General features: G+C 51.0%; 1 protein-coding gene across 1 annotated transcript; it reads left to right on the top strand.

Annotated features, from left to right (window-relative positions):
• The first annotated feature begins 512 nt into the window (after nucleotides 1-512).
• LOC119856513 (zinc finger protein 436-like) lies at nucleotides 513-13,964 on the top strand. Its single transcript, XM_038404090.2, has 4 exons — nucleotides 513-856; nucleotides 1,408-1,534; nucleotides 1,640-1,756; nucleotides 11,535-13,964. Exons 1-4 carry the CDS (start codon nucleotides 833-835, stop codon nucleotides 13,061-13,063), a joined length of 1,797 nt encoding a protein of 598 aa, XP_038260018.1. The 5' UTR covers nucleotides 513-832; the 3' UTR covers nucleotides 13,064-13,964.
• Nucleotides 13,965-14,291: the final 327 nt, after the last annotated feature.

Here is a 14,291-nt window from a genome sequence, read left to right as displayed (position 1 = left end):
CAGGCCTGGCACACGCTACCCTGTACCTCGGCCTTTTTTCATAAACCCTGGGTCTGGGTCCAGGAGATCAGACCTGCCAAAATTAACTCCAACTGGGGCTGCCACCACTGAAGTCTGGGACTGGAGGGCAGCTGCTTTCCCCGGGACAGCTCAGGGAGGGGATTTGGATCCCCCACACATAGGGCATCGCTTTGTCACGTGAGTAACACTTCCTTGGGCCCTCGGTGGGTTCAGTCCCCTCTGCCCCCCCCTTTTGCCCAGGAACAAACCGCGGGCCCCCTTGTACTCCAGGCTCTCGCCCTTCCCGGGGGGCCCCGCACTGCACGAAGGGCAGCGCTCGGAGGCCCCGCTGACCTCCCCCCGCAGCGGCCTCCGCTGGGGGTTTCTCCCCTGCGGCCGCCCTCGCCTCCCCCGAGCGGAGTCCAAGAGCCGCCCGCGGGACCAAGTTCCGGCCCCTTGACTCGGGAGCCCGGCTTGCAAATAACCCGCCACGCGATGACCCGGGCCCGGGCAGCGGATTGTCTCGAGCCGCCTCAGGCCGGTCCCCGCCCGGCGGCGGCTGCTCCCGGCCGGGCCGCACGGGGGCGGGGGGCGAGGCCGGAAGGTCCCTGCGCGGGGGCCTCCCGCGGCGGCCGGAGCTGGCGGCGCAGGCGCGGGGCCCTGGAGCCGGGGGCGGGCGGGGAGCCGCGGAGCGGAGCCTTCCCGGGCCGGAGCGGCCCGTGCGCAGCCCCTGGGCGGGGAGCGGGCGCGGTGGAGACGCGGCGGGAGGCGGCAGCCGCGGGGCGGGAAGTCGCTGCCCGGGCGGAGGAAGCGGCCGGGGCCGAGCCCGGCGATGGCGGCCGCGGGGCCGGCGCGGGTAGGACGCGGGGCGGGGACTCCCCGGCCGGGCACGGGCTGGTCCCGGCGGGGGGGCCGAGGGGGGCCGGGGCCCGGGTCCCTCCCGCGCTAGTGACCCCGGGGCTGGGGGCTGCAGCAGCCGGAGCGCGGGGGCCGGGGAGCGGCTCTGGGGGCCCCTGGCCGGGCGGACACGCGGAGCCGGGCGCGGCCCCTTCCCCCGAGCGAGGCCCCGGCCGGGCCGAGGAGCCCCGAGGCGCCCGGGGCGGGGGCGGGGGCGGGGCTGAGCAGCAGGCGGGGGCGGGGCCTCCGGCCGGGGGGCGGGGCCTGTTCCCTGCCCCGGGACTCGGGCCCTTCCCAGCGCCCCGCCCCAGAGCCCCGTGGGGAGCCGAGGGCGACTCCTGTCCCCGGCCAGCAGGGCCCGAGTCCCGGGGGGGCTGTGCGGGGGGGTCTCCCTGGCTCACAGCTGCTGGGCTGGGGCTTCCTGGGAGTCGCTCCCCTAGAAACCGCGTCCCCTGCTGAGCCCCCGGGCTGGGGCGGAAGGGGCTGAGTGTGTAACGCTTGTGCCAGCAGCTCCGGGTGGCGTTTGAGGACGTGGCTCTGTATTTCACCCGGGAGGAGTGGGAGCTCTTATCCCGGCCAGAGAAGCAGCTGTACCGGGACCAGATGCTGAGGAATTACCGGGCCCTTGTTTCCCTGGGTAAGGATGAGATTGGGTCCCTGTTGTGCTGGGCTGCACCAACATATAAATGAGTCCCTGCTCCCAAAACTTTAGTGTAAAACTGATTATTTCCCCCCCAAACAGGCTATTCAGGTTCCACACCGGACATAATCCACCAGATTGAGCTAGGAGAGCCAGAGCTCTGGACCTGGGATGCTGAGAACTCCCGGCAAAACTCCAGGCATGAGAGCCCCTCCTCAGGTGAGTCATAATAATCCAGTCCCTGCTGATTTACACTGCTGCTAGTGGAGAGCTCCTTAATGTAGAAGGCAAAGGCAGAGCGAGATCCATTGTCTGGGAGCTGAAGGGGACAAATGGAGGCTGGGAATTAGGGGCCAGTGTTAACCTGGGAGGGGAATGAACCATTGGGAGAGCTCCTCTAGGGACAGGTTGGATTCTCCGTTACTGGGAGCCTGTCAGTGGAGATGGGGCGTCTCTTTCTCAAAGCCCCGCTGTAACTCAGCCAGCAGTTACTGGGCTGGAGGCAGGAATGGCTCGGGGAGATTCTTTGACTAGGACAGGCTGGAAGCCAGGCCGGATGGGTACAGTGAGCCTGTCTGGCCTTGACATTTATGAATCCTAGAAACATAGGATTAGAAGGGACTTTGGTAGGTCATCTAGTCTAGTCCCCTGCACCGAGGCAGGGCTAAGTATTATCTACCATATATACTCGTTCATAAGCCAAATATTTTTGGTAAAAAAGTGACTCATCAAAGAGCGGGGGTCGGCTTATAAATGGGTATACACCAAAATTTGAAGATTTTAAACTCTATGGAATCATCGAATTCAATATCTAATATGTTGTCGTTACGTTTACCTGGAGCGTCTGCAGGCATGGAGCCCCTCAGCTCCCTGTGGCCATGGTTCGCCGTTCCCAGCCATTGGGAACGGCGAACCGCGGCCACAGAGAGCTGAGGGGCTCCATGCCTGCAGACCCTCCAGGTAAACAAAACGTCCCGACCCGCCAGCGGCTTATCCTGACAGGCCAGGAGCCAAAGTTTGCCGACCCATTTATTGATGTCAGTAGTGCAGCCTTTTAAAGTTGCAAAGGCTTTGTTTAGTGGACTAGATTGGCTTGAAAGGAACACTAAAAGAGCAGTGCTTCAGAACTGCATGACATTTGACCCACGCGTTTCACAAAATGCTAGGCCTTGCAAGTCAATCAGAAAAGTACAATGAACAATAGTACTATAGCACTGGTGTCTGTCCGCTACTGTGTAATTTGATTTCTTCATGCATTTCTACCAATGGAACTCATAAGTCTTGCGCCAATATGAAAATATAAGATGCAGAATTGATGGAATCTCTAATAAAACTGAAATAGCCTGCTATCCCCACAGACATGCCAATCTACAGGGCTGCTTTGAAATAAACAAAGAATAATAATAATTTGACAGTGATAAAGCAGGTGACATTCCTATATAAAGTCCTACAAAATCTATAACTACAGTAATAATAATCTATTTTCATACTAGTATTTAAAATGAACAACGGTGAAATCAAAAGAAAAAGGTCTGCTTATCACGCAGCATTCAAACTTAAAGTTGTTGAATATGCAGAAGCAAACAATAATTGCGCCGCTGCTCGTGAATTCTGTATCAATGAGAAGCAAGTAAGAGAATGGCGAAAAAATAAAACAACACTAAAAGACATGCCAAGAAGCAAGAAAAAATGTCCAACAAGGTGCGCTTCATTTCGTGAGCTGGAGAAAGATCTCAATAATTGGGTTGTTGAATGTCGACAAAATGGGTACATTGTCACTCGAACTGAAATTCGTCTGCGTGCTCTGCAAATGTCAAAAGACGACAAATACAAGTCAGTAAAGCCATCAATGTTTGTCGCATCAGCAGGTTGGTGTACTCGCTTCGTGAATCGTCATGGTCTCTGTCTTTGTCAACAAACAAAGATAACGCAAAAGCTGCCGAGAGATCTGGAATAAAAAATCAAATCTTTCCAAAGGTTTATTATAAAATATTGAAAGGAATATGCATTTGAACTGTCACAAATAGGAAATATGGACGAAACACCGATGACATTTGATCTCCCGAGCAACAGAATGGTAACTGGTGTTGGTGAAAAAACAGTTTTAATTAAAACCACTGGCCATGAAAAAATCCATTTTACAGTAGTTTTATCATGTTTGGCAAATGGATTAAAACTCCCTCCTGTTGTTATTTTTTAAAAGAAAAACCTTGCCTAAAAACATGAAATTTCCTGCTGGTATCATCGTACGCGCACACGAAAAGGGATGGATGGATGAAAGTGGGACTATTGAATGGCTGGAAAAAGTGTGGAATAAGAGTCCAGGAGCACTTTTCAAGAAACCTGCTATACTTGTTTGGGACATGTTCAGGGCACACAAGACGGATGAGGTGAAAAATGTGGCCAAAAATATGGAAACTACTTTGGCTGTAATACCTGAAGACTTAACTTCAGTTCTACAACCGCTTGATGTCTGCCTGAACAAACCCTTTAAAGACAGGCTATGCAAAATGTGGTCTGAATGGATGTGATCAGGCATGGTGAAGTTGACAAAAGGCGGGAATCTTATGAAGCCTGAAATCAATCTGGTCACCCAGTGGATCAAGGATGCGTGGGTGTCCATTCCCTCCGAAATGATAGAAAAATCATTTAGGAAATGCTGTATCAGCAATGCACTCAACGGGTCAGAAGATGATGCCATGACAGAGGCTGATGATGAGAAGGAATCTGAGTCTGAAGATGATACTGCCGACATCTACGATGACAGTGCAGCAGTGACTGAAGCAGAGTTTAGTGAACTGTTTGGTGAATCGGAGGCTGATTCAGACTTTGAAGGATTTTAAGACTTTTTAAAGTTTCATATTGTTCTAAGTTACTTGTTTTAAATATCCATTTACTGATTTTAAATATTGACTGTAATTTTGAAGGTGAGTACATATTTGTTCAGTTATTATAACAACAACAGGTTTTTCGTTAGATTACATTAAAATAAATCTAGCAAAACTTTTGAGTGTTTCTTGTGATGCCAGCTTTTAAAATATAGGAGGGGTTGGAAAACTTTGGCTCCCGGCCCATCAGGATAAGCCACTGGTGGGTAGGAGCGTTTTGTTTACTTGGGGTGTCTGCAGGCACAGAGCCCCTCAGCTCCCAGTGGCTGCGGTTTGCCATTCCCAGCCAATGGGAGCTGCGGGAAGTGGTGCCACTTCCCACAGCTCCCATTAGCTGGGATCGGCAAACCGCGGCCACTGGGAGTTGAGGAGCTCCGTGCCTGTGAACGCTGCAGGTAAACAAAATGTCCAGGCCTGCTAGCGGCTTACCTTAATGGACCAGGAGCCAAAGTTTGCCAACCCCTGAAATATAGGGTCGGCTTATGAAAGGGACATACAATTTTTGCTATTTTTACCTATCTATATTGGGGGGTCATCTTATAAACGAACGGGCTAATGAACGAGTATATACGGTAGTCCATGACTGACAGGTATCTGTCTAAACTGTTCTTAGAAACCTCCAACGATGGTGATTCCACAACTCCCCAGGTAATTTGTTCCAGTGCTTAATTACTCTTACAGTCTGGAAGTTTTTTCTAATATCTAACCTAAATCTCCCTTGCTGAAATTTAAGCCCATTACTTCTTGTGCTGGCCTCGGGAGAACAATTTATCACCCTCCTGTTTGTAACAGTCTTCAAGAATGTAAAGGCTGTTATCAGGCCCCCCGCCCCCCCGTCTTCTCTTCTCCAGACTAAACAAACCCAATTTTTTCAATCTTTTCTCATGGGTCATATTTTCTAGGTCTTTAATCATTCTTGTTGCTCTCCTCTGATCCTCTCCAGTTTGTCCATATCTTTTCTGAAGTGTGGAGTCCAGAACTGGACACAGTACTCCAGCTGAGACTTTATCAATGCTGAGTAGAGTGGAAGAATTACTTCTCGCATCTTGCTTGCAGCACTCCTGCTAATACATCCCAGAATAATATTTACTTTTTTTCCCCCAAAAAACTATTCCATTGTTGACTCATATTTAGTTTGTGATCCACTATAACCCCAGATGGTTCTCTGCAGTACTCCTTGCTAGGCAGTCATTTCCCATTCTGTATTTGTGTAATTGATTATTCCTAACTAAGTGTAGTACTTGGCATATGGTCTTAGAGAATTTAATCCTATTTAATTCTAACCATTTCTCCAGTTTGTCAAGATCATTTTGAATTCTAATCCTGTGCTCTAATACGCTTGCAATCCCTCCCATCTTTAAATTGTCTATAAACTTTGACTGTATTCTCTATGCCATTGCCAAATCATTTATGAAGATGTTGAATAGAACTGGACCCTGTGGATCCCTCTCGATATATCCTTGCAGCTCATTTTGAACCATAACCACTACTCTGAGTGCAGTTTTCCAACCAGTTGTGCAGTTATCGTAGGCTTGTGTCAAGGTTCCTTCCCCACTCTGAACTCTAGGGTACAGATGTGGGGACCTGCATGAAAGACCCCCTAAGCTTATTTTTACCAGCTTAGGTGAAAAACTTCCCCAAGGTACAAGCTTTGCCTTGTCCTTGAACAGTATGCTTCCACAACCAAGCGTTTTAAACAAAGAACAGCGAAAGAGCCCACTTGGAGACGTCTTTCCCCCAAAATATTCCCCCCCCAAGCCCTACACCCCCTTTCCTGGGGAAGGCTTGATAATAATCCTCACCAATTGGTACAGGTGAACACAGAGCCAAACCCTTGGATCTTAAGAAGAATGAAAAAGCAATCAGGTTCTTAAAAGAAGAATTTTAATTAAAGAAAAGGTAAAAGAATCACCTTTGTAAAATCAGGATGGTAAATACCTTACAGGGTAATCGGATTCAAAACATAGAGAATCCCTCTAGGTTAAACCTTAAGTTACAAAAAGACACAAAAGCAGGAATACACATTCCCTCCAGCACAGCTTATTTTACAAGCCATTAAACAAAAGAAAATCTAACGCATTTTCTAGCTAGATTACTTACTACCTTTACAGGAGTTGTAAGGCTTGCATTCCTGATCTGTTCCTGGCAAAAGCATCACGCAGACAGACCAAACCCTTTGTTCCCCCCGCTCCAGATTTGAAAGAATCTTGTCCCCTCATTGGCCATTTTGGGTCAGGTACCAGCGGGGTTACCGTAGCTTCTTATCCCTTTACAGGTGAAAGGATTTTGCCTCTGGCCAGGAGGGATTTTATAGCACTGTATACAGAAAGGTGGTTACCCTTCCCTTTATATTTATGGCAGCTTGTCTAAGCTGTGTTTCTCTAGTTTGTTTATGAGAAGGTCATATAAGACAATATCAAAAGCCTTACTACAGTCAAGATGTGACATCTGCTGCTTCCGCCCTATCTACAGGGCTTGTTACCTGTCAGAAAAGGATGTTAGGTTGGTTTGACATAATTTGTTCTTGACAAATCCATGCTGACTGTTGCTTATTACTTTTACTCCTGGGGAGATTCTGCGTGACTGTGCGCCCGCAGAAAACGGCTCCCCCACAGAATTCCTGTGACTCCCTGCAGAAAATGGCAGGGAAGCCATGCTGTGGGGTGTGTGGGGGATGGGAACGTGACCATGTGTGCAGTTGTTTGGGGGGAATTGCTCCCGCCCCAACAGAGGTGAGGCATGGGGGGGACACACAGGGTTTTGGGCCACTGGCACCCCCCCACACACACTCTTTTCTGCAAACACAGAAGCTGCCCAGCTGAAGGAGGCTGCCTATCAGCTCTGCTGACTCTGCAGCTGAATGGGGCATCCTGGGTCTTATTGCCAGTCGTGCTCCCCTTCTGTGTGCTGGGAACCTTCCTATTTTCTGTGCGAGAGTGAGTGCCCACGGTGAGGCTGGGTAAGGGTTGTGGGAAATGGAAAGGAGGGAACAGGGAGTGAGGGGGTGGGGGGAAGAGGCAGTGGGAAAGGAAGGGGGTGGAATAGCGCAGGGGGAGGGGAATGTGGGAGTGAGGGGAGGGGGATGGAGAAGAAAAGGGGATGGAATTGCGGAGGGAAGCAGGAGCCTGGCATGCAGCGTCCCCTCAGCAGCAGCAGCTGGGGCTTCCCCGTTAAGCAGGCCCATCAAACCCTCACCCTGACAAGCCCTACCCCTCTACACCTGGACCATTCTGACGAGCCACCCAGACCCCACCTGCTGAGCCCCAACCATCTTCGCCAGGATCTCCTCCAGAGTCCCATTGCCCCTGCACCCAGAACCCCACAACGAGTTCCTGTGCATCCAGATCTCACATTGAGTCCTGCACCCAGATTTCCCCACACAGAAACCTCTCACCCAACACCTGGATCTCCCCACATTAAGCCCTGCCACACTTGGATCCTGCTGAGCTGAGCCTGCCCACCAACACCTGGTTCACCTGGCGCAGAGTGGCAGGGTTCCAGGGTGTTGTGGGGCAGGCCCAGCTCTTGGACTGTGTTGAGGTCAGGTGCAGCCTCACTGCCGAATCCCTGTACTGTGGGAGGTGAGGGCTTCAGAGTAATTTCCCACCTTAGTACAGCCAGTGGCCTGCGTTCTCCACTGCTGTGCTGGAGCCACATGTATTTATTGACAAATAAAATTTTCTGAATTTTAAAATACTGTGCACATAATTTCTAATTTTTTTGGCGGAGAATTTTTAATTTTTTGGCACTGAATTCCCTCAGGAGTACACTTTATTTCCTTCTAGGTGCTTACAAGTAGAATGTTCGATTGCTTGCTCCGTTATGTTTCCAGGTACTGAACTTAAGCTGATTGGTCTATAATTCCCCGAGTTGTCCTTATCCCCTTTCTGTAGCTAGGTACTATATATGCCCTTTTCCAGTCCTCAGGTCTCTCTACCATCCTCCACGAGTTCTCAGAGATCTCTTCTTCCAGTTCCTTAAATATTCTAGCATTTATTTCATCAGGCCCTGCTGACTTGAAGACATCTAACATGTCTAAGTAATTCATAGCTATTTCTTTTCCTATTTTAGGCTCAGATCCTATCCCATTGACACGGATGTTCATTATGTTAGTTGACCGATCACTGCTAACTTTTTTGGTGAAAACTGAAACAAAAGAGGCATTTAACAGTTTGGCCATTGCTGCGTTTTCTCTTATTGTCTTTTCCTCTTCATTTAGTAATAGGCCTAGCCTGTCCTTGGTCTTCCTCTTGTTTCCCATGTATTTGTGAAATGCTTTCTTGTTCCCCTTTATATGACTAGCTAGTTTAATGTTGTTTTTTGCCTTGGCCTTTCTAATTTTGTCCCTACATGCTTATAGGTTTGTTTTTTTAATATTCATCCTTTGTAATTTGACTTAGTTTCCACTTCTTGTATGACTCTTTTTTGAGTTTCAGGTCATTGAAGATCTCCTGGTTAAGCCAGGGAGTCTTACTATCATACTTCCCATCTTTCCTACTCATTGGATATCTGTGACCTAGGATGGGACCTAAAAATGATGAGGCCTCAAAGCCATAACAAAGAAATGGACTGGAGATGGGGCTGTCATGAACTTGGAAGAGGGGTAGGATAGTGATATGGGACAATGTGGGATGGGAGATTTGAGGGGTGCTGAGGGAAAGAGTGATGTCTATAGAGGCATTTAGGGGCTGCATTTACCTAGTGCAGCAGTTCTCAAACTTTAGCAACCTGGGGACCCCAATTTTGGTTTAAAATTCGTGGACCCCCAAGCCAGGTTCTAATTTTCCCTGGAGGTGCTCAACCCCTGCTATGCCCCAGGCCCTGCCCCCACCTCCACCCAACCTCTTCCCGCCCCCCACTTCACCCCGAACCCTCCTCTTTCTACCCCCTCCCCTGAGCATGCTCCATCCCCACTGCTCCACCTCCCTCCCAGCGCCTCCTGCTTGCTACTGAACAGCTATTCCAGGGCATGCGGGAGGCACTAGGAGGGAAGGGGAGGAGTTGATCAGCGGGGCTGGTGGCCCTGGACATGACTCGCTTGACCCCAGTTGGAGAATGGCTGCCTAGGGGGTAGGACAGTGCAGTAGGATTAAAAAGATCTTGATTCGGTTCTAGAAGCGAATCACAACAGCTCCACCATGCCTCAGTTACCCCACCTGCGTAATGGAGAGGGCACTGGGGCTGTGAGGATAAAATCCATCTGTGTGTGTCAGTAGATCTGGCACTGGGGGTCAGACAAGCACCTGGCTAGAAAGACACGCCTGTCGTTCCATAGACCACATCACCTTCTTCTAGGCTTCCAACACCTTAGAAAATCATATCAAGGCAAGGGATGCCCTAGAGGTTTTTCAGATGGGTTTCATGCCTCTGTCCCTCCTGACTCAAGCTGTTGTGCTGATGCCCTATGGCCCTAGGCACCTGGATCCAGACATAGCTTAGCTGGGGCAAAAACCTGCTCGCAGTCTGGGAGAGCATCCCCGAGTCACTGGCCCTTGGCAGAGAAGGTGCTGTCCTCTCCAGGTTCCCACCCCACCCTGCCTCTGCCACTTCATTTAACATGTGACCTCTCAGACTGGAGAAACCTGTCCCCGGTGAGCAAGGAGAAAGCTGGGAATGACTCAGGGCAGGGCAGGATCAGGCACATACGACGAGTGCAAGTTCATGCCACACGGAGGACGCCATTTTGTAGAGCAGGTCACAGGTACTTGCATTACAGTGAAATGCTGCTCTAAAACTGCCCCACTTTCCAGACAGCTGCTGCGGGGCGGGACGGGGGGGAGAAGTTTGGGAGCCAGATGAAATCGTTCTGTGGGCTAGGATTTGGGAGTACCCTGAAGTATGGGCTGGGTGTGAGGGAGAGGGGGTGGGATGGCCTTTGTCACATTCCCTCTCTCCCTTTTCTCTCAGTGACACGAAATCTTTGTCATTTACATTGCTTCAGTGTCCATGCTTAGCACAGCCCTCAGCCTTAACAAGGTTTGTGATGGTCTGTAGAACAAAGGCCCGCTGTGTGGCAGCCATTAACCCCTTCCAGCTCAGCAGTGTCACTGATTGGGTTGTAAAACAATGCAAACATGTTTTTTTAGGTTACATCACACAAACCCTGAGTGACTTGTCCTCTCAAACCCCCATCCTCTTAAGGATTTTAGGTTTAGTTTAGTTTTAGTTTTGCACAAAGAATGAAACATGAGGCCGAAGGTAAATTACTTCTTTAGAAGGAATTCCTTGAAAAGGACTCACTCCCCCGCAGGAATAAGCTAGTTTGTGCTAAGCAGCTTTATACCGGTCTCACTGCATTCACATGAGGGGAGTGTAGCTCCTCAGCTAGTTTCAAACCAATATAGTTTAAACAGTGCAAACACTGGGGAACAGGACTCATGCTATAAAACAGGAGAAAGTGAATAACTAGCCACATGTAAATAAAAACTTCTGATTGAAATAAAACCAAAATCAGTGTGAAAACAAACCCTGGAACCTGTTTGTTAGCACTTAGAGCCCCTAGTTCTGGATGAGGGCGCCGTTGTGTCAAGTGCTGCCTGTATCCTGGGCAGGCTACAATTTAAGCATAAAACAAGACCCAAGAAGTACATGGCGCACGTGGGAATAGGCGTTGCACAAACATCATAGGGTAGAACCACCCTGAGTCAGGCTGCAGATTTGTCACAGCATTTTGTATCAGAAATTATGGAGCAGTTACAGTAAATTTAGTAAAAGTGATAGGTCACGTATTTTTTAAAAAACCTGCCCTCCTCCTGCCAAGGGGGCACAAACCGCCCAAAGAAGCACCTTCCCCGCAGTACTGCAACCCTAACCCTAGCCTGGTAGAGGTGATCTGGGTGGCAAAGCCATTCACTGAAGTTTGGCCTGTCTCCCCCACCATCGTGACTGTGGGTGGGGGCACATCTGAGTGGCACTGTAATCCCACAGGTCAGATCTCAGTGCCCGGAGCGAGGGGTTGGGTCCAGTCCTGTGGGACAGGAGTCGCCATTGCAGGGTGAGGCACCCATCCCAAAAACAGTCACTGACAAATGGGGAAATTGCTCCATCCGTGACATTTTTCCATAGCCTTAACCATGAGCTAACACCAAGATTGTCTCTGCTCTCTCCAGCAGGACTCAGTATCCCGGGAGGAACGAGGACACAGTCTGAATGTGGGGAGAGTGCAGCAGGAAAAGATCCCACATCCCACAGAGGGATCCGTGCACAGGACACAGTCCATCCCCGGGGTAAACTCAGCCAGAGACTGGACCTGGCTGCACACCAGAGACTCCCCATGGGCCAGCACCCCCACCGCTGCATCAATTGTGGCAAGAGGTTCAGCAACCCCTCCGCACTGACGCAGCACCAGCGAACGCACACCGGAGAGATGCATCGCTGCGCTGACTGTGGCAGGAGCTTCAGACAGTTCTCAATCCTGAGAATACACCGGCGTACACACACCAAGGAGCGGCTGTACTGCTGCACTGACTGCGGCAAGGGCTTTGCACGGAGCTCAAACCTAAGAATACATCAGCGCACGCACACTGGGGAGCGGCCGTACCACTGTGGTGACTGCGGCAAGAACTTTGCAGAAAGCTCAACCCTGAGAAGACACCGGCGCATACACAGTGGGGAGCGGCCCTACCACTGTGCTGACTGCGGCAAGAGTTTTGCACGGAACTCAAGCCTGAGAGCACACCAGCGCACACACACTGGGGAGCGGTTGTACCACTGTGCTGACTGCGGCAAGAGCTTTGCACGGAACTCAAGCCTGAGAACACATCAGCGCGCACACACCAGGGAGCAGTTGTACCACTGTGCTGACTGTGGTAAGGTATTCAGCAGTGCCAAGACGCTGACCCTTCACCAGCCCATGCACACCAGGGAGCGGCCGCACCACTGTGCTGACTGTGGCAAGGGCTTTGCACGGAGTTCACACCTGAGAACACACCAGCGCACACACACAGGAGAACGGCCGCACTGCTGTGCTGACTGTGGCAAGGGCTTTGCACAGATTTCACACCTGAGAGTACATCAGCGCACACACACCGGGGAGCGGCCACATCGCTGTGCTGACTGTGGCAAGGGCTTTGCACAGATTGCACACCTGAGAGCACACCAGCGCGCACACACTGAGGAGCGGCCGCACCACTGTGCTGACTGCAGCAAGGGCTTTGCAGAGAGCTCAAAGCTGAGAAGACAACAGCGCACAGACACCGGGAAGCGGTCACACTGCTGTGCTGACTGTGGCAAGGGCTTTGCAGAGAGCTCACACCTGAGAAGACACCAGCGCACACACACCGGGGAGCGGCCGCACTGCTGTGCTGACTGCGGGAAGAGCTTTGCACAGATTGCACACCTGAGAGCACACCAGCGCACGCACACTGGGGAGCGGCCACACCACTGTGCTAACTGCGGCAAGGGCTTTGTACAGATTTCACACCTGAGAGTACATCAACGCACGCACACTGGGGAGCGGCCGCATCGCTGTGCTGACTGTGGCAAGGGCTTTGTACAGATTTCACACCTGAGAGTACATCAGTTCACGCACACCGGGGAGCGGCCGCATCGCTGTGCTGACTGTGGCAAGGGCTTTGTACAGATTTCACACCTGAGAAGACACCAGTGCACACACCAGGGAGTGGCTGCACCACTGTGATGGTTCTGGCAAGAACTTCAGCAAAACCAGTGCACTGACCAAGCAGCAGTGCACGCACACTGGGGAAAGGCCATTCGGATGCACTGACTGGTGCAAGAGCTTTACATGGGCCTCCTTGATATCACATTGGTGAATTCACAGCTGAGAGCAGCAGTACAGCTGTGCTGACTGGGGCAAGCGCTTTGCTAGATTGGCCAACCTCACCCGGCACCAGGTCACTCACACCAGTGCCCCTCTGCCATCGCCAGGGCCTGAGGGGCTTCTGGCAGCCCATGGGCCTGACAGAGCGCCAGCAGATGGAGACCAGGGAGTGGTCCTGTCCCCATGTTGCCAAGCAGAGATTGTAGGGGGCAGGGATGGGGACTTGGTTGAGCAGCGTGGGAAAGAGCAGACAGGTGGAGGGAATTTAGAGCAGATGGTCACAGCCTACTCCATTAGGGAGCTGTCCCCCCATGTAGGTGGGATCCAGCCAGCTCTCTCTCTGTCTCTGTCCCAACTCACTCACGCATCTAGCTGGGATGCAGCCAAGACTCGCACACACACGACTCCCCGTCTAGATGGGACTCAGCCAGGAACTCCATCCCACACCTATCTCAGTGCCAGCCAGCGGGTGACTCTTGGGTAACATCTAGAGGTGGGATTTGCAGTCCTGTCTCAGCATGGATTGGGCTGAGGAGCGGGTGAGGACAGCCCAGTCTGTGTTATTGAAAGAAGACTCAGGAACTGCTCATGTTATCTAATTTAAATAGAAATGTGATGAAGAAGTAGTACGTCCCTAATGTGTAACAAAGGTCTGTCTAAGCAGGTGTTTCTTTGCTATTAAAGAAGTTGTTGCATTCGAGTTTCCCCTTACTCCTGGGGGAATTCTGCACTTAAGAATACTGTGAACAATATTTTAAAATTATGCATAATTTATTTGTCAAAATAACACAATATAATCACACTAGTTTCAATTATTTTGCTAATATATTTCAAAATACCTGTCAGCAAGTATGTCTGTAACAATTGTGACGGGGCAAGGCCAGATGACTATGGAAGAGTAATTGGGATCCGGGAACTGGGCGGGCGAAGCCCGTCCACCGCAAAAGGATCCCCCCCAGCCTAAAAGGGGGATCCACAGGACCTAGATACCCAAAAGATTCCGGGGGACAACTAATGAAATAACAGGGACAGGAGTGCGGTCAAAGGGTCAAACGAAGGGAACCAGACGGGCACACCGAGCAGAGAA

Source organism: Dermochelys coriacea, chromosome 6, assembly GCF_009764565.3.
Source record: "Dermochelys coriacea isolate rDerCor1 chromosome 6, rDerCor1.pri.v4, whole genome shotgun sequence".
Classification (NCBI taxonomy): Eukaryota; Metazoa; Chordata; order Testudines; family Dermochelyidae; genus Dermochelys; species Dermochelys coriacea.
The sequence above is the reverse complement of the archived record's forward strand: the minus strand, read 5'-3'. Positions and strand labels throughout refer to the sequence as shown.

Excerpts from the sequence above, each read along its gene's own strand:
- LOC119856513 (XM_038404090.2), top strand. The coding sequence starts at position 833 with ATGGCGGCCGCGGGGCCGGCGCGG. Across the intron at positions 857-1,407 it reads CGGCCGCGGGGCCGGCGCGG|CTCCGGGTGGCGTTTGAGGA; the intron begins GTAGGACGCGGG and ends TTGTGCCAGCAG. Across the intron at positions 1,535-1,639 it reads CCGGGCCCTTGTTTCCCTGG|GCTATTCAGGTTCCACACCG; the intron begins GTAAGGATGAGA and ends CCCCCCAAACAG.